This window comes from Gobio gobio (assembly GCF_949357685.1).
Source record: "Gobio gobio genome assembly, chromosome: 3".
Classification (NCBI taxonomy): domain Eukaryota; kingdom Metazoa; phylum Chordata; class Actinopteri; order Cypriniformes; family Gobionidae; genus Gobio; species Gobio gobio.
In genome coordinates, this window is record NC_137099.1 from 66,899,886 (window position 1) to 66,917,006 (window position 17,121).

The 17,121-nt window shown below is 35.6% G+C and overlaps 2 protein-coding genes across 4 annotated transcripts in view; both read right to left on the reverse strand.

The window, feature by feature from the left end:
* The window catches only part of LOC307123536 (adhesion G protein-coupled receptor E5-like), a 224,242-nt gene that overhangs the window by 172,007 nt on the left and 35,114 nt on the right, over window positions 1-17,121 (reverse strand). The window lies entirely within an intron of this gene.
* slc27a1b (solute carrier family 27 member 1b) overlaps window positions 3,797-17,121 on the reverse strand; it is a 20,982-nt gene continuing 7,657 nt past the window's right edge. For all 3 annotated transcript variants that reach the window (XM_079812100.1, XM_079812098.1, XM_079812099.1), the window contains exons 5-13: window positions 14,309-14,378; window positions 14,131-14,222; window positions 11,779-11,888; window positions 10,982-11,191; window positions 10,771-10,897; window positions 8,905-9,042; window positions 8,666-8,830; window positions 8,404-8,550; window positions 3,797-4,787 (exon numbers count right to left, since the gene is read on the reverse strand). In XM_079812100.1, coding sequence (XP_079668226.1) covers window positions 4,630-4,787; window positions 8,404-8,550; window positions 8,666-8,830; window positions 8,905-9,042; window positions 10,771-10,897; window positions 10,982-11,191; window positions 11,779-11,888; window positions 14,131-14,222; window positions 14,309-14,378 — 1,217 coding nt within the window. In that variant the 3' untranslated portion in view covers window positions 3,797-4,629. The remainder of the gene's footprint in view (window positions 4,788-8,403; window positions 8,551-8,665; window positions 8,831-8,904; window positions 9,043-10,770; window positions 10,898-10,981; window positions 11,192-11,778; window positions 11,889-14,130; window positions 14,223-14,308; window positions 14,379-17,121) is intronic.

A 17,121-nucleotide genomic window follows, 5' to 3' on the forward strand; every position in this document is an offset into this window, starting at 1 on the left:
GAACATTTTGAACGATTCTTTAATATGACTTTAAGATGGAACAACGAGCTGTCTCAGAGAGAGATTCGCTCATTTAGTGTTGACTGCACATGTGCAACATCCTATAGGTTCTGTACAGGAAACAGAAATGATCAGGTCACCTATAGAGTCCTTCGTTCTTTTGTCATGTGATATGTATAATAATACACAACCTTCCTTACAAACAAGTACGTAGTTATTTTTTATTTTACTTACAGTTCTGTGATGCGTTTCTGGTCTCAAATTGTTTAATTTCTTACAATTTATGAAATGTATGAAGTTCCTTTAACATTGAATGTGGTAATAAAGAGTTGGTTAATGCTTTTTAAACTTTATCCATATGATGGGGAAAACCACTTCGATAAAGAAAAGTTACCTAAATATAATAAAACATACAGTCAATAATACTATTGTAATGTGTTTGTTGTAAGAGACTGAGCTGGGAAGCGGTCCTATAACAAAATAACGTATTTGGCTATTAACATTGACCTGAACAAATCATCAGTCATGAATTTAACCCTTCTATCATTTCTTAGGTGGGGTTATTACATTTGAAATCAATGCACCAGGGGCCCGTTTCAGAAAGGAGGTTAAGTGAAAACTCTGAGTAGGTTAACCCTGAAATAAGGGAAACTCTGGGTTTTCTGTTTCAGAATGGGAGGTATGTCAAACCCGAGAAAGCAGGGTAAGTCAAGCCCGTTTCTGAAAGAGAGGTAACTTATACTCAGAGTCAGTTACCAGGGTCACTTACTCTGTGAACCTAACCTGGTCAGAAGCAGGTTTTCTTTGGTAAACCCAGAGTTTCTTTCAGTCTCCTCCCCCTTTTTAAAGCACCAGCAGTGTTTAAATAGTTTATTCATTCAGTCAAACGCCACAAATGCTTTTCTTACTGAGTATTTTGGTCGTATTTCAAGTATAAATATAAAAAAAATTATAAATTTAATATAAATCTAAAGTAAGCAAAGTTTACTTAAAACAAATTAAATTATCTGCCACTTGACAAAAATACAAAGTAAGAAAAGCATTCTTTGCAGGAACATTCATTGCTCATATTTCCATCATGAGAACACGGTCAAAGTGACAAAAATGGCATGTCCTTTTATACAGGATCCTGACGTTCACTTGATAAACCTCTAGAAGTATCCCTAACCCTAATAATTCGAATTTCCTTTAGGATTTCCAGTGGTTGGATGCATTTATGACACTCATATTCCCATCATCACACTTTCTGAAAACGGATTATTGTATGGAATGGAAGGATGCTGCCAGATGGTAGTACGAGATATATGCCATAACCACCACCACAGCTGTTAAATACATTTATTTACATTTTTTATACTCATCTTTATTTCCTACAAATACTTTATTCTTTTTCCTGTTGGGTGTTAATATTCTTCCTCCATCTCCTTTTCATCTGTCAGTGGTGCTGGAGTTTGGCTGGCCTGAGTAGAAGTCAAATGTTAATGTCATTACCCTGATTAATAAATGTAACAGGTGGGATCAGAGAACATTTCATTATGTGAAAAGAGCATAGACCCTTTTCACATTTCTGGGTTTCCGAAGCTGAAGTCGTCATAGTTGGGTTAACTCTTATAGCGGTGAATGAGAGAATACATTAAATATATATTTTTGTGTCTCCATTTGCTCAAATAGCAAAAGAAAAACTCCACAATAGTGATTTCACAACTTTCAAAAAGATGGAAAAATTAAAGTGAGATTGATAACTGCAGTGAAAAGAGAGAAAGATGTTAATTTTAACCATCACTCCCATAGACGCTTTATTAGAAACACTCTCACAGCAGCGGTAACTTGATTTTTGTAATTTGATGCAAAAGTAATATAATACAAAGTATTAGTTTTATAAATGTACATACATAAAAAAAAATACAAAAAACGTTAGAGGATTTACGATATTGATGACCATTAAAACACGTCATCACTGTGAAAAGGGTCTATGTGGGAAAAGCTGCTGCACATTGGACACTGAATGATATTTAATTAATATGTCAAATGTTTGTAAAGTCATTAAACCAACACCCATGAACATTTTATGCTTAAAGCTTTTCCTGATTGAATTATGTTTTGTTTTTTTTGTTTTTTTAGCTGCTGCCACATTCTTTGTTTGCCTTTTGGATACCATGAAAATTAAACTTAATTAAAATAATTAAGAATTAAAATTGTGTATTGACCCGGAAGTATGCGGACGTCTTTTTGTTGGGTGCTGTTGCCATGGTGAATCATAATTTCGAAGCTCCATTGATCGTGGCTTCTCATAGTTGGAGTGCATGAGCTTAACTCAGAGTCAGTCGACCCAGAGTTGAATGAACTACCTCAATTCAGCTGTTCTGAAACCCAAAACTCAGAGTTTCCCATCTCAGAGTAAGTCAACTTAGAGTTCAGGTTTAAACTCAGAGTTGGTTGAACCTCCTTACTGAAACAGGCCCCAGTTCAACTAAGAGGCGCAACTTGTGTTTGTTGTTGTTGTGGTCCTTGCTGGAGAGAGGATTTCCCAGGTTCTTTGATTGGCTGGTGGTCTCGCCTTGGCCGGCCAATCATGTTGTTTAACAGGATGAATGGAAAGTCATATAGATGAAGTTTGACATGTTTTTTTAAGGCAAAATTTAATTTAGAACACAGTCTCCTTTCTTTTCCGTTGAGTCTTAAGTTAAAGGAACCCAGACTCAGAGAGGTGTGTTGTATTCAATTGTTTTGATAGAGGGAAACTATATCCATCTCTAGTTTGTTATTTGTTCTTCAGGCATTCTTCTTTAAACACAATTACTATCAGCTGTTTAAAAAAGTTACTTACATTTGGTTCTTGTCCATTAAAAAAAATTGGACATGGAGTCACATTGGGGCCCCAATATCTATGCGATTGAACCATGTAGGATCTTAAAGATTCCAAAAGAAAAGTTTAGTGAGAATGGGAATCTAGAAGGATATTAAGATACCTTCTAGAGTTTGGGGTTACAAGTAAGAAAACATGAGAAAATTAATTTTGGCATATTTAGATATTCCTCTTTGATCAGCTGTGTGCAAAGTGACCACATTTGGTTTCCGACCTCTGAAAATGTGTACAATTTACTCATCTTAAGATCTCCATATCTCTGGGATTGATCCATCAAGGGCTTTTAAAATAAAGAAACAAAAAGGAAAGTTTGTTAAGAGCCAGAATCTATAAGGATGTTCAGATATCTTTAACATTTCCTGAGTTACAGGCATAGCAAACTTGAGGCAAAAAAACAAGTGCTTTTTGCCATTTTTGAACGGTTACCGTTTGCTTATAATGAAACAAAGATTGATAAAGTCAACAGATAAATAAAATAATGATGCTGCCATCTTTCTAAAGTCATTTTTACACCCCTAATTTGACTCAAACTGTAATTTTGCCCCTCCTCTATAAAATAGAGGATTGCTCAGTAAATATACACCGATTAGGCATAACATTATGAGTTGTGTGTTGGTCCCCCTTTTGCTGACCCATTGAGGCCTGGACTCCACTAGACCCCTGAAGGTGTGCTGTGGCTGCAGATCCTTTAAGTCCTGTAAGTTGTGAGGTGGCGCCTCCATGGATCGGACTTGTTTGTTCAGCACATCCCACAGATGTTCGATTGGATTGAGATCTGGGGAATTTGGAGGCCAAGTCAACACCTCAAACTCGTTGTTGTGCTCCTCAAACCATTCCTGAAGCATTTGTGCTTTGTGGCGGCGCATTATCTGCTGAAAGAGCCACAGCCACCATGCAGGGAATACCACTCTCATGTACTTCATGGTGTAAAATTGTTAAGTTAAATTTATTAAAATTGTTTAGAAAATGTAGGTCAAGTAAATGTATAATAGTCCAAACATCTGAAAAGGAATCAAACAGTCTGATTTGCTAATGGTTAATGATTATGTACATTTCACATCAAAACATTTTGATTCAATAGTTTCTCAGAAGTCATTGCTTTTAAAAAATAAATTCTACAGTTTAACGTGATTTGAGATGTTTCACATACTGTTCGTCTGTAATCCTTTTACTCGTCTGTAACTCTGTCTGTAAGACTGAAACCAATCACAGTGTTGAGCACAGTAACTCAATAATACCTGGATAAAGCTATTCATTCTCAATGGCATCTGAATGGGAAACCTCTCCCAACACCATCAAACCCAAACATGCCAAACAATGCACAGACAGAGAGAAAGAGCACAACTGATGAACTCCTCTTCTGACTGACTAGTTAATCGCACGCTGCTCTCCCACCTCTTTCTGTCATTTACAGTAGTGTTCACATTTCAGTGATACCTGTCATGTGTTTAGTTCAGCTAATCAGATAATCTCACAAAGTGAGTTCAGTCCATTATTTTGTATCAGAAAACCCTATACACATGTAATAATAATAATACAATTAATTCACTTCACAGCCCCTTACTGATGCTCCTGAATTGAAATAAGGCACTTGTTTTACTATAGAATGATGTGAAAGGCAGAACTAGTAGTTTCAAGTACTAACCGAACAGCGTGTCAAGTATGAGCTTGATTGTAGTGCAGTTATCTCTCTGATTCTGTACAATAAACTGCGCATTGATGCCCAACTATGACATTTACACAGTAAAGACTCCCTGTGGCTCTTATAGAGACACGTTTCCCTGCATGATGGCGCTGTAGAGTTCATCCGTCAGACTCTCGTAACGCCTCAGACGGCTGTTGAGGAAGTAGAGCCGGTCGGTGGTTTGTCGTGGGTCGAATCCCTCCTTCTGCAAGCGCGTTTTCTTTATTTTAAAGGTGTCTGGGGATGAAAGACATGAAAGATTTGACACTGTTAAACAAAATAATCAGTGAAATGTACAATAAAAAACAGCTGTAGTTGCCATAACTTTACCATAAAAAATTTAACATGGATTGAGCAAAAATCTACAGTAAAAAAGTATACAGGGAGTGCAGAATTATTAGGCAAATGAGTATTTTTACCACATCATCCTCGTTATGCATGTTGTCTTACTCCAAGCTGTATAGGCTGGAAAGCCTACTACCAATTAAGCATATTAGGTGATGTGCATCTCTGTAATGAGAAGGGGTGTGGTCTAATGACATCAACACCCTATATCAGGTGTGCATAATTATTAGGCAACTTCCTTTCCTTTGGCAAAATGGGTCAAAAGAAGGACTTGACAGGCACAGAAAAGTCCAAAATAGTGAGATATATTGCAGAGGGATGCAGCAGTCTTAAAATAGCCAAGCTTCTGAAGCGTGATCATCGAACAATCAAGCGTTTCATTCAAAATAGTCAACAGGGTCGCAAGAAGCGTGTGGAAAAACCAAGGCGCAAAATAACTGCCCGTGAACTGAGAAAAGTCAAGCGTGCAGCTGCCAAGATGCCACTTGCCACCAGTTTGGCCATATTTCAGAGCTGCAACATCACTGGAGTGCCCAAAAGCACAAGGTGTGCAATACTCAGAGACATGGCCAAGGTAAGAAAGGCAGAAAGTCGACCACCACTGAACAAGACACACAAGCTGAAACGTCAAGACTGGGCCAAGAAATATCTCAAGACTGATTTTTCTAAGGTTTTATGGACTGATGAAATGAGAGTGAGTCTTGATGGGCCAGATGGATGGGCCCGTGGCTGGATTGGTAAAGGGCAGAGAGCTCCAGTCCGACTCAGACGCCAGCAAGGTGGAGGTGGAGTACTGGTTTGGGCTGGTATCATCAAAGATGAGCTTGTGGGGCCTTTTCGGGTTGAGGATGGAGTCAAGCTCAACTCCCAGTCCTACTGCCAGTTTCTGGAAGACACCTTCTTCAAGCAGTGGTACAGGAAGAAGTCTGCATCCTTCAAGAAAAACATGATTTTCATGCAGGACAATGCTCCATCACACGCGTCCAAGTACTCCACAGCGTGGCTGGCAAGAAAGGGTATAAAAGAAGAAAATCTAATGATATGGCCTCCTTGTTCACCTGATCTGAACCCCATTGAGAACCTGTGGTCCATCATCAAATGTGCGATTTACAAGGAGGGAAAACAGTACACCTCTCTGAACAGTGTCTGGGAGGCTGTGGTTGCTGCTGCACGCAATGTTGATGGTGAACAGATCAAAACACTGACAGAATCCATGGATGGCAGGCTTTTGAGTGTCCTTGCAAAGAAAGGTGGCTATATTGGTCACTGATTTGTTTTTGTTTGGTTTTTGAATGTCAGAAATGTATATTTGTGAATGTTGAGATGTTATATTGGTTTCACTGGTAAAAATAAATAATTGAAATGGGTATAAATGTGTTTTTTGTTCAGTTGCCTAATAATTATGCACAGTAATAGTCACCTGCACACACAGATATCCCCCTAAAATAGCTAAAACTAAAAACTACTTCCAAAAATATTCAGCTTTGATATTAATGAGTTTTGTGTTCATTGAGAACATGGTTGTTGTTCAATAATAAAATTAATCCTCAAAAATACAACTTGCCTAATAATTCTGCACTCCCTGTATGTGACCCTGGACCATAATGGTATTTTTTTTATTATTGAGATTTATACATTATCTGAAGCTGAATAAATAAGCCTCCCGTTGATGTATGGTTTGTTAGGATAGGACAATATTTGGCAACTATTTGAAAATCTGGATTCTGAGGGTGCCAAAAAAAATGAATACTGAGGAAAATCTCCTGTAAAGTTGTCCAAATGAAGTCCTTAGCAATGTATATTACTACTAATAATACATTTATGATATATTTACGGTAGGACATTTTCTAAATATCTTATATATACTAATATAGAATGTGCACACAAAATAGAAAAGACCATAATGGTGACACGTGTGGTACTAAATTCATGCAACAAACGTTAATTAAACAACATAAGTTGTAACATAAAACCCTAATGTACATAATTAATAACAAAAACTTTCAATAAAACATAACTATTTAAAAAAAAAGTACCAACCTTGTCGGGTTGTCAATTTATGGTTTCCATTGTAAATTATAAATTGATTTAATTTGTTTTACTGTTATTTTAAGATTAAGAGAGTCCCATTATATCTATTAAAGTAATAAAAAAAATAACATTCCATATATATATATATATATATATATATATATATATATATATATATATATATATATATATATATATATATATATATCCTTGTGGCTTGTCTGGCTGATATTACTCAGTTGCAGCAGCCAGACAAAGATCTAATATTAAAAATTCAAGGGTCAAGAGCCCAACTAAAGCAAACACTGATCTCCATAATGGTGGTGTAAAACATGTGACTATTTCCTTCAGTGATTCTGCTTGTTATAATCAAGGGGGTAGCCGAGCCCCCGGAAAACATACCACCCATAGGCGCGGCCATTGCTAACCAAGCCATCACCTGTTGTTAGAATCCCATTGACTCCCATTCATTTTGGCCTCACTTTGACAGTGAATATCTTTACATCTGAGGCGTTTAAAGACTCCATTCATCCATTGTTTATTTCTAAACAAACACGACAATGTATAAAAGGCTCCATTACCTTGTATCTTACACTATCGCCCCGTTGAAGCTGTTTTTGTAAAATATTGGCTAACGATTGCGTCATAACCACGCGACTGCGTCGCGTTGTTGAGCAAATTACCGTATAGACCCAAGGAGAAGCTCGTAGGCAATCTTTTACTGTCTATGAGGCAATCGGGGGGACGTGGAGGCATAAACGCAGATAGAGATGTTGCAGATCCTGCTTCATTCATCAAAAGTTGCTCCTGCTTACTACTCGCTCTGTCTCTGCACGATTCGGTGATTCAGATTTCACTTTGCACAACTACTAGAAGAATTGCCACTGTCCGACAGGCAGATCACGTCACATCTACGTCGTCAAGCTCAGTCTGAGGCTGCGCAGTACGCTCAGCCATCAGGAAGTAAGTGCTCCTAGTGTGGCTTCAATTCTCTCCGTGGAAGTCTATGGGGTCGCTGTGTCCATTTCTTTTACTGTCTATGGTTATAATCAGGTGTTCATCACTAATGGTTAATCATTACTCAATCACATCTCATCAACTTTAACACTCTTGAGTGTGAATTCAAACTTTGAGGCGTGTTCATTTAACACTGGAGTTTCTCCTGTGTACCCAAATTACTTGTTTTTCACGAGTCTCTGTCTTCAAGTCCAAGTCAAGTTTTGAGTCAATTGTTCACGTGTCCAGCTAATATTTTTGCGTCTCGAGTCCAAGTGGCAGACTCAAGTTTCCATCTCTGATTAGCGCTGATCTATGCTTTTCTAGTATAGTAAGGGACGTATTAACCAATTTTACAGGTTTTTAATATAGCATTTTTACAGTCTTTTATCGTTAAATTTAATGTATGATAATCTTTTACAGTGTATGTTTGAGGAAAACAATGGAAGATACAGTGGAAATATGTGTATGAATCTGTCACCTGTTTTGTCGACCTCAGGTGAAAATCGTAAGAAGATGGGCAGAGCGTAAGAGGGAAGAGCGTTCTGCATATCTTTTAGAAACGCCTTGCAGTCGAAGTCAATCGTCACATCTGCTATGGCGGCCATTCCTGCCTTCCCCTCCACACCTGATGAATAATAGAGAGGCTTTAACAATTTTTTATACTCACATTAAAAATCCCTACCTCATTATATAAAGCATCTGAGGCTATTTTCTTTATATATAACATCTGGATGTCTGACCTGGCACAGAGACGCCGTAGACGGCCACATCCGTCTGTTTCAACAGAGAGCTCAGGACTCCTTCCACCTCCGTGGTCGAGACGTTCTCGCCCCGCCAGCGATACGTGTCTCCGCCTCGGTCCCGGAAATACACGTAACCGAACTCATCCATCACCATCAAATCACCTGAGACAGAAGAAACACAGAGTGAGAGGAATCTAAGAGGATCCGGAAAAGCGTCCAGAGAGCTTTGAGTTTACCTGATATATACGCTGAATCTCCCTTTTTGAAGACGTTGTGCGCAATCTTTTTATTGGTGGCCTCTTGATTCGCGTAGCCATCAAAACGACGTAACGGATCATGTGGATTGATTCGGCCAACGATGATCCCTGGTTCTCCTAAAGAAATTTTTTTTTCATTACTTGACAAAATAAATGTTAACTGAAATACAATATGTATAGAAAAAACTTTAACATATTTTATTTCAGCTAGTTTCCAAGGCAAACTCTCATTCTTATCTTCATGTACTGAAATAACTAAAATGGATCCGCAAAAATGACTAAAATCACTGTATTCTGTTGTCAGGCCAGTAGATGGCGATGTCAGCTCCTATAGACTGAATGTGTAATACGCATGCCGTCACCACTTTCACAAATTAACATTTTTGTATACAATAATAGTATTTTGAGACAATAACTGTATCGTTTTCAAACACCCAATTTCGAAAGTTTGTGTTTTCAGGCCCCCAAAATTCTGTTGTCGTGTAAATGAATGGCCCAAACGCATAAAAAGTTTTCAGTTTTTAATTAAAAATGGTATCGTGTAAACGGCCCCTAAAATACACCACACAAGGACACAAGAGACTCTCACGTCACACTCCAAGTCATAATAAATGCTGGTTTCTCATTGGCTGTCTGACGTCTCATGTTTATTTAAACTCCACGCACAAAGAAAGACACACCTAGTGTGCGTTACCATTACTACCCAGACAGAAGATGACTTCTGACCCATTTACAAATTATACAAAGGAAGACCTTTTGAAACACTTTTGAAATACACTTGTTTACTCAGTCATGGTACTGTGTGTTCAGAAATCTCGAGTTGCCAGTTAAAGGAAAGATATATCATTCATTCAACTTCCACATACTTTTTTTCAGTAAGTAAGGGACAGTGTACGATCAGTAGGTCATTATTGCAAAATATACACTAGTTTGGGGCCAGTATGGTTTTCTTTTTTAAAGATACAAATGTTTTTAATCAGCAAGGACATATTAAATTGATCAAAAGTAAAATAAAGAAATGTATAATGTTACAAAAGATTATATTTCAAATACATGCTGTTCTTTTGATCTTTCTATTAATCAAAGTATAAAATATTAAGCTTTTTATTATCAACACTGATAATAATAAAATGTTTCCTGAGCATTTCTGAAGTATCATGTGACGCTGAAGACTGGAGTAATGATGATAAATTCAGCTTTGATCACAGGAATAAATTATTTTTACTGTATTTTTGATCAAATATATGCTGCCTTAGTAAGCAGAACACTGCAAAAAATGCTTTTCTTACTTAGTATTTTGTCTTGTTTTCAGTCCAAATATCTAAACAAATCTTACATTAAGAAGCATTTACTAGACAAGCTAAAGTTTTTGTCTTGTTAAAATAAAATAACTCAAAATTAAGGGAGTTTTGTCTTAAAATAAGCAAAATAATCTTGTTTTCTGTTTGAATTAAGATTATTTTGCTTACCCCATTGGCAGATTATTTTGCTTATTTTAAGACAAAACTCCCTTAATTATGAGGTATTTTCCCCCAAAACAAGACAAAATCTTTAGCTTGTCTAGTAAATGCTTCTTAATGTAAGATTCTTTAGATATTTGGACTGAAAACAAGACAAAAATACTAAGTAAGAAAAAAAATTTTTGCAGTGAAGAGACTTTCAAAAACATTAAAAACATCCCAAACTTTGTCTTACGAGACAATCAATTACAAAGTTTAGCGTCATTATCCAAAAATATTTAATATTTTATGCAGTTTATTATTATATAATATTTTGCTTCCTTCTTGAGGTTTTAATCACACATCTACTGTGTGTTTTCTGGTTGAGATTGTGTGTTTCTCTCACCAGGTTTGCACGGGACACACAGTCCTCGACTGTCCCTGATTAACTCCATGGTGTCCTCGTCTGCCCTCAGCAGTCTGATGGGATAAATGCTGGGCAGAATTACGCTGTTGAAGCCACACGCCCCCACCTGGCCAGAGGAGCACATTACACATCAATAAAACACAAAATACCTATGAAATGTAATGAGTTCAGGAAACATTCACACACACACCTTGTTGTCCATGTTGGCCAGGCTGCAGTTGCACTCGGTGGCTCCGTAAAACTCACCGATGCGTTTGATGTTGAAGCGTTTAGTGAACGCTTCCCAGACGTTGGGCCGCAAACCGTTGCCCGTGGCAACACGCACCTTGTGACGAGACTCGGACGGACGGACCGGCTGTGCTAACAGGTACCGGCAGATTTCACCGATGTACTGGACCACCTGCAAACACACACAAACTAGAATTAAACGCTTTAAATCAGACAATTAAGTTCACATTGAAGACCTTGAAAACAGGTCTTTGAAAAAAGTATTATATTTATTAAGGCAATTATTTATTGTACAAAACACATTTTGGTTGTCTTTCTTTATGGAACAGTATTTCACTTTTAATTTCAACAGTGACAGATGAATTTGCACTAAAATACTGTAAAATTTGGAATTACAGCCTTCAACAACAATAAAAAAAGTGTATTCGTGCTGGTTTGATCATTTTATAACAAACTAAATTTAGTAGAAGTATGTAATATTACATTAAGCAAATTATTTACTGTATACAACACATTTTGGTTGTCACAAACAGGTCTTCTTTATGGTACAGCATTTAACTTTGAACAGCGACCAAAATACTATACATTTTTATTGAAATTATGACATTCACCAAAAGATATACAAAGTGTTTTCTCCTCCCTTTAAAAGTCTGATCATTTACTGTCCTAAATGCACATTTTCGAGATTAGCTGCACTAGACAGATCTCTCAATGGCCAATGAAACGCCTACGACTGTGACTGAGGTCAAAGGTCCTCACCGTGCAGTTGTATTTGACACAGTCGTCCCAGAAACGACTAGCGGAAAACTTCTTGCGGATCACCACCGTCAGACCATGCAGCAGACATTGACCTACGCCAACAATGTTTCCTGGAAAACCCAGAAAGAAGAGAGAGGATTGGTTGATTACACTGATCCTGTCTGTTGAACCCATGTGACCAAAACTATACATTCAATAGCCTATTTGTATGTGGTAGTGCCTTCAAGAACCTGCAGAGACTAAAGTCTTAAATGTAACAACAGGCTTTATCCTAAATACCTTTAAAATACAGATATATCTACCTTTTTCAGTACAGATATTTCTAAATTAAATGTTAAAAACTGGTCAAATGAGATAAAAGATATTTAAGGAAAGACTCCACAGACAAAAACATTTTTAAGATTTGGGGCTTTTCATAATGTGTTGTTTCAGATTAATGGAAAGAAAACAAGTATGCTGTTAAGTGTTTATTTTATTGCGCTTTATCTATTTGCGTCTGTAAATTTCAATTAAAATTGATATTTTTTTAAAGGCTGTTTTCTCAAAATGAGTTTTTTCTCCACTTTAGCAGCACTTACATACACCAAACTTAACGTATTTATTCATATCTATATTCCGGAGGTTTTTTACTGAAGGGTTTGTTGATATATAATTCATCTGATAAATATTTAACATCTCAAAATGAGTTTTTTCTCAACTATACTGGCACTTACAAACACCAAATTTCACAGTTTTATTCCTATCTATATTCTGGAGGTTTTTACTGAAGGGTTTGTTCATATATAATTTGCCTGATAAATATTTCACATGTTAAAAATTTGTTTTTTTCTCCACTTCAGCAACACTTACATACACCAAATTTCACAGTTTTATTCCTATCTATATTCTGGAGGTTTTTACTGAAGGGTTTGTTCATATATAATTTGCCTGATAAATATTTCACATGTTAAAAATTTGTTTTTTTCTCCACTTCAGCAACACTTACATACACCAAATTTAACAGTTTTATTCCTATCTATATTCTGGAGGTTTTTACTGAAAGGTTTCTTCATATATAATTCGCCTGATAAATATTTAACATCTCAAATTAGTTTTTTCTCCACTACAGTGGTACTTACAAACACCAAAATTAACAGTTTTATTCCTATTTATATTCTGGAGGTTTTTACTGAAAGGTTTGTTAATATATAATTCGCTAATATAATGTATAATTCGTTAATATATATTCTGAATGTTTTTACTGAGGCGTTCATTCATATATAATTTGCCTGATAAATATTTAACATCTCAAAATGAGTTTTTTCTCCCCATCAGCAAAACTTACATACACCAAACATTACAGTTTTATTCCTATCTATATTCGGAAGTTTCTTACTGAGAGGTTTGTTCATATATAATTCGCCTGATTTATATTTAACATCTCAAAATTAGTTTTACTCCAATCTAAAAAAAATTTTACTGTGGCGTTTGTATAAAATTCTCAAATGTAATTGTCTTTTTCCTTACAGCTGACAGTATTTTCTAAATTAATAGAGCGATATAAAAACTGAAATCGAAAAATCCCCTTTTTAAAAACCAATCTTTAAATTTATGTCCTCAAAGTTTTTATGTTGTTTTTTAATACCAGTGTAATATACACGAAATGTGAAAAGGGTCCATGAACTGGTGGTCATCCGATATGTTCTTAAATGGTCAGAGGTGATATCTAATGTTAAAATGCTGGTATATACTTAAATTTAGGGTATTTACTTAAACTGACAATGTAAATAAGACTCGCACAAAACTGCTGAATTTAAATAACACATCTTACACAATATTTACTCAAAACTCAGAACAAATTGTTTATCCATTGGCAAGGCTGTTGGTAGACTATAGATTTGACACAAAGTGAACTATTACACTGTTTGGGATATCAGATGATACCAGTAAATAAATAAAAACCCACCAAATTTGCATTTACCAAACTCAAAACAAAATCTAATGTGTTCAATGTCAAGATCCAAACTAAATCAAACACTGATCACCATAACGGCGGCACAAAAATTGTGGTGTTCTCCTTTGGCGATTCTGCTTGTTATCATCAGGTGTTCGTCACTAATGGCCAATCATCACTCAATTAATCACTTAATTATCTCATTAACTTTAACACTGCTTCAGTGTTACTTTAACACTCTTATTTTAACACTCTTGAGTGTGGTCTCATATATACTCCCAGGAGAGTTAATTTTTGCTGTGTAGAACGAACAGCTATTGAAGGTATTTTTAGTGATGTGGTGTTTTCAACAGAGCTGAACAGAGTGAGTGAAAGGCACAAAGTGTGTTGAACATGGCGTTTGTGCACTGCAAACAGACCTGCGGAGTGATAGAGCGGCAGGCAGCAATAAACAATATCATCTGGCCGCAGACCGAAGGAGTGATATCCAAACGCAGCAATGCGATAGTACCTGTTGACACAGCGCAAACAAATGCAGAGTGAAACAGTCGTAAAGATGATGTTTGGTCAGTATTTTAAGAACAGTGTTGCACAAACCTGCTGTGAACCACGATGGCAGCTTTAGGCAAACCTGTCGTTCCTGAGGTGTAGATGTAAAATAACCTGTCTGAGACCAGAAACACACACGTCACACATCACAGAAACAACATCAAACTGAGCTCATACTGTATCCTACACTATAAATAGTATATATAATTCTATCTAAATACAATTTATATTTATTTTAACTCTTAACCCTCTGGGGTTCTTCATTTATGGGTCACACTCAGGACCTTCGGGTCAAAAATGACCCGGAGGGCGGGATTAAGATAAAAAAGATTTGAGTAAAATCAATGAAATATATTTTTGTTCAATAATATTTTTTCTTTTTTGGTGTTTTGAGATAATTTTATAATTTATAATTAATATTTATGCAATAATTATGACCCATTTTTTCCCATTGAATATAATAAAAAAATTATATACATATATATTTTTTTTTTATTAAAGCTGTATTTCATTTTAGAGTCAAGCCTAGGCCTCATGAAAGCAATTTTTTAAATGAGATCGGTGCCATCCGGTGGACACATTGAGCATTTTTATCACACAATAGCACATTTTTACCACTATAGTGGATCTTGCGTTTTATAAAAAAAAATAAAAAATCGTAGCTTCATCGGAATGGTCTGAAACTTGGTGACTTTATTGGTACTTGGTATATGAACACCCCAAAAAATTGGGGACAGGATTTGAAAAGTCTAAGTGGTCGTAAAAAAAATAGTCACACTCAGGACCTTCGGGTCAAAAATGACCCCCATAGGAAATAAATGGGAAATTGGGGACAAATATGAAAATACAGAGGTTTTTTTGTGCATACAATCTACAAATCAGCCAGGATGCAGAAAAAAAGGACTCAGTGAAGGGGTGAATCTCTAAAACATCAAGAGTTTTTATTTTTAAAAATTTGGGTCAGAAATGACCGAAGAGCCCCAGAGGGTTAAATGGATACATACGTCCAGTTTTTCTACCATATGAAGAGGTCATTTCAACTCCCTTTACAGCAATTCCTCAAATAATTCCCCTTTCGACATTTTGACCAATGAATTTCCATGAATTTAAAAAAATAACTTTGATTGCACTCAAAGAGCCATTTTGATTAAATATTTCATACTATAAAAATGTCCATGACTTGTAACTTTCAGGCCTGTAAATTAGATTTTGTCTAAAGAAGACAAATCGTATTTTAGAAGCAGTGAGATGTCTTTCTTTGTCATTATTTTTTATTAAAATAGAGCACGTTTTCTCTCTGCTACTTTTACTCTTGAGTTTTATTGTAATCAATTAAATATTTATTGAAATATATTTATTTGTCAAATTTACTAAGTACAAAGTACTTTACAACAAAACAAAAATACAACACCTGCCTGATAATAATAATAAATAGTTTGTGCGTATAGTATGTTATTTATATTATATATATATATATATATATATATATATATATATATATATATATATATATATATATATATATATATATATATATATATATATATATATATATATATATATATATATATATATTTTAAGTCTGCAATGTTTTGTTTTAATCCTTTTATGATTGCATTTAAAACCAAAACTGAAAAAAATGTATATTCCTTTAAAAAATTTCAGGATTTGCTCATTTCTAGACCTGTAAATCATTTTTTAAAGTTCCCTTATTTTTCAAGGTTTTCCTTCAGTGTAATAACCCTGTGTGATTTACTCTCATGACAGTTACGTTACAGTTACCCTGAAGCAAACGCACATTAAAATCGTCATTGAGAACATAGATTGTGTAATGAAGAATATGAATCAAACTGTTTCCCACATATGCATTATGGGGGAAAGGTCAGGAGTGCCTAGTGTGAATGATGTTTCCAGATTTGATTGGTGCCTGGACACACACACACACACACACCCACCCATATGTGATCAGGCCAGCTGACTGGGTCAGAGGTGATTAACCAATGACTGTTCACCCGCTGACACATTTACAAGCCCTCCGTCCATCAGTCCGTCTGAATGAGACACTGCTGTCTTTCTCCTGCATCTCCTGATCCTGGTTTCTCCGCGTCTCCTCAGGGAACGGATGTGTTTTCTGCTCTCTTTCTCCCTTCATTGTGTTTTTCTCACACAATCTGCTTTTGTCCCTCAGACTCTCTCTCTCTCTCTCTCTCTTTCTTTCATGCGCTGCCACTGTGCTCTTGGCTGGTATGTAACCTTTTCCCCACTTTAACCACTCGCTCTCTGACTGAAAACACACGTAATCCACTGCCTCTCTCTCTCTCTTTATAAAGGGGGGAATCTCATGCAATCTGCCAAAAACACGGCCGGCTCATTTTCACCCCAAACTCACAAGAAAGAATCTAGAAATCAGAAAGGGTGTTTTTTAAGACTATTGAGATTTTTTAGCATTGTGCCATCATTTCCAAGCAATTAAAGACACCCCAAACTAAACAACTGTGTTTTACTTTATATATTGTAATTAACTAAATAATTATATCAAATTATATATATTACTCTAAAAGCATGTCTTATACATTTTATATACATCCCTTTTTAGTATATAAATATATATAAAATAAAGATAATAAATAAAATAAACAAGATAATTCTCTTGATGATATGATATAATAAACATATTATTATTTATGTATTTATCATGGTAATATCTGTGATGATTCAATTATGCAGATGTATCATAATATAATGATATAATAAGAATCTAATTAGAATATTTACATACATAATAAATATAAAATATTATAAACAGCAATAATAAACTGTTTATGATTTTGTATCTTATAATATTCAGCTTGTGTTGTTTA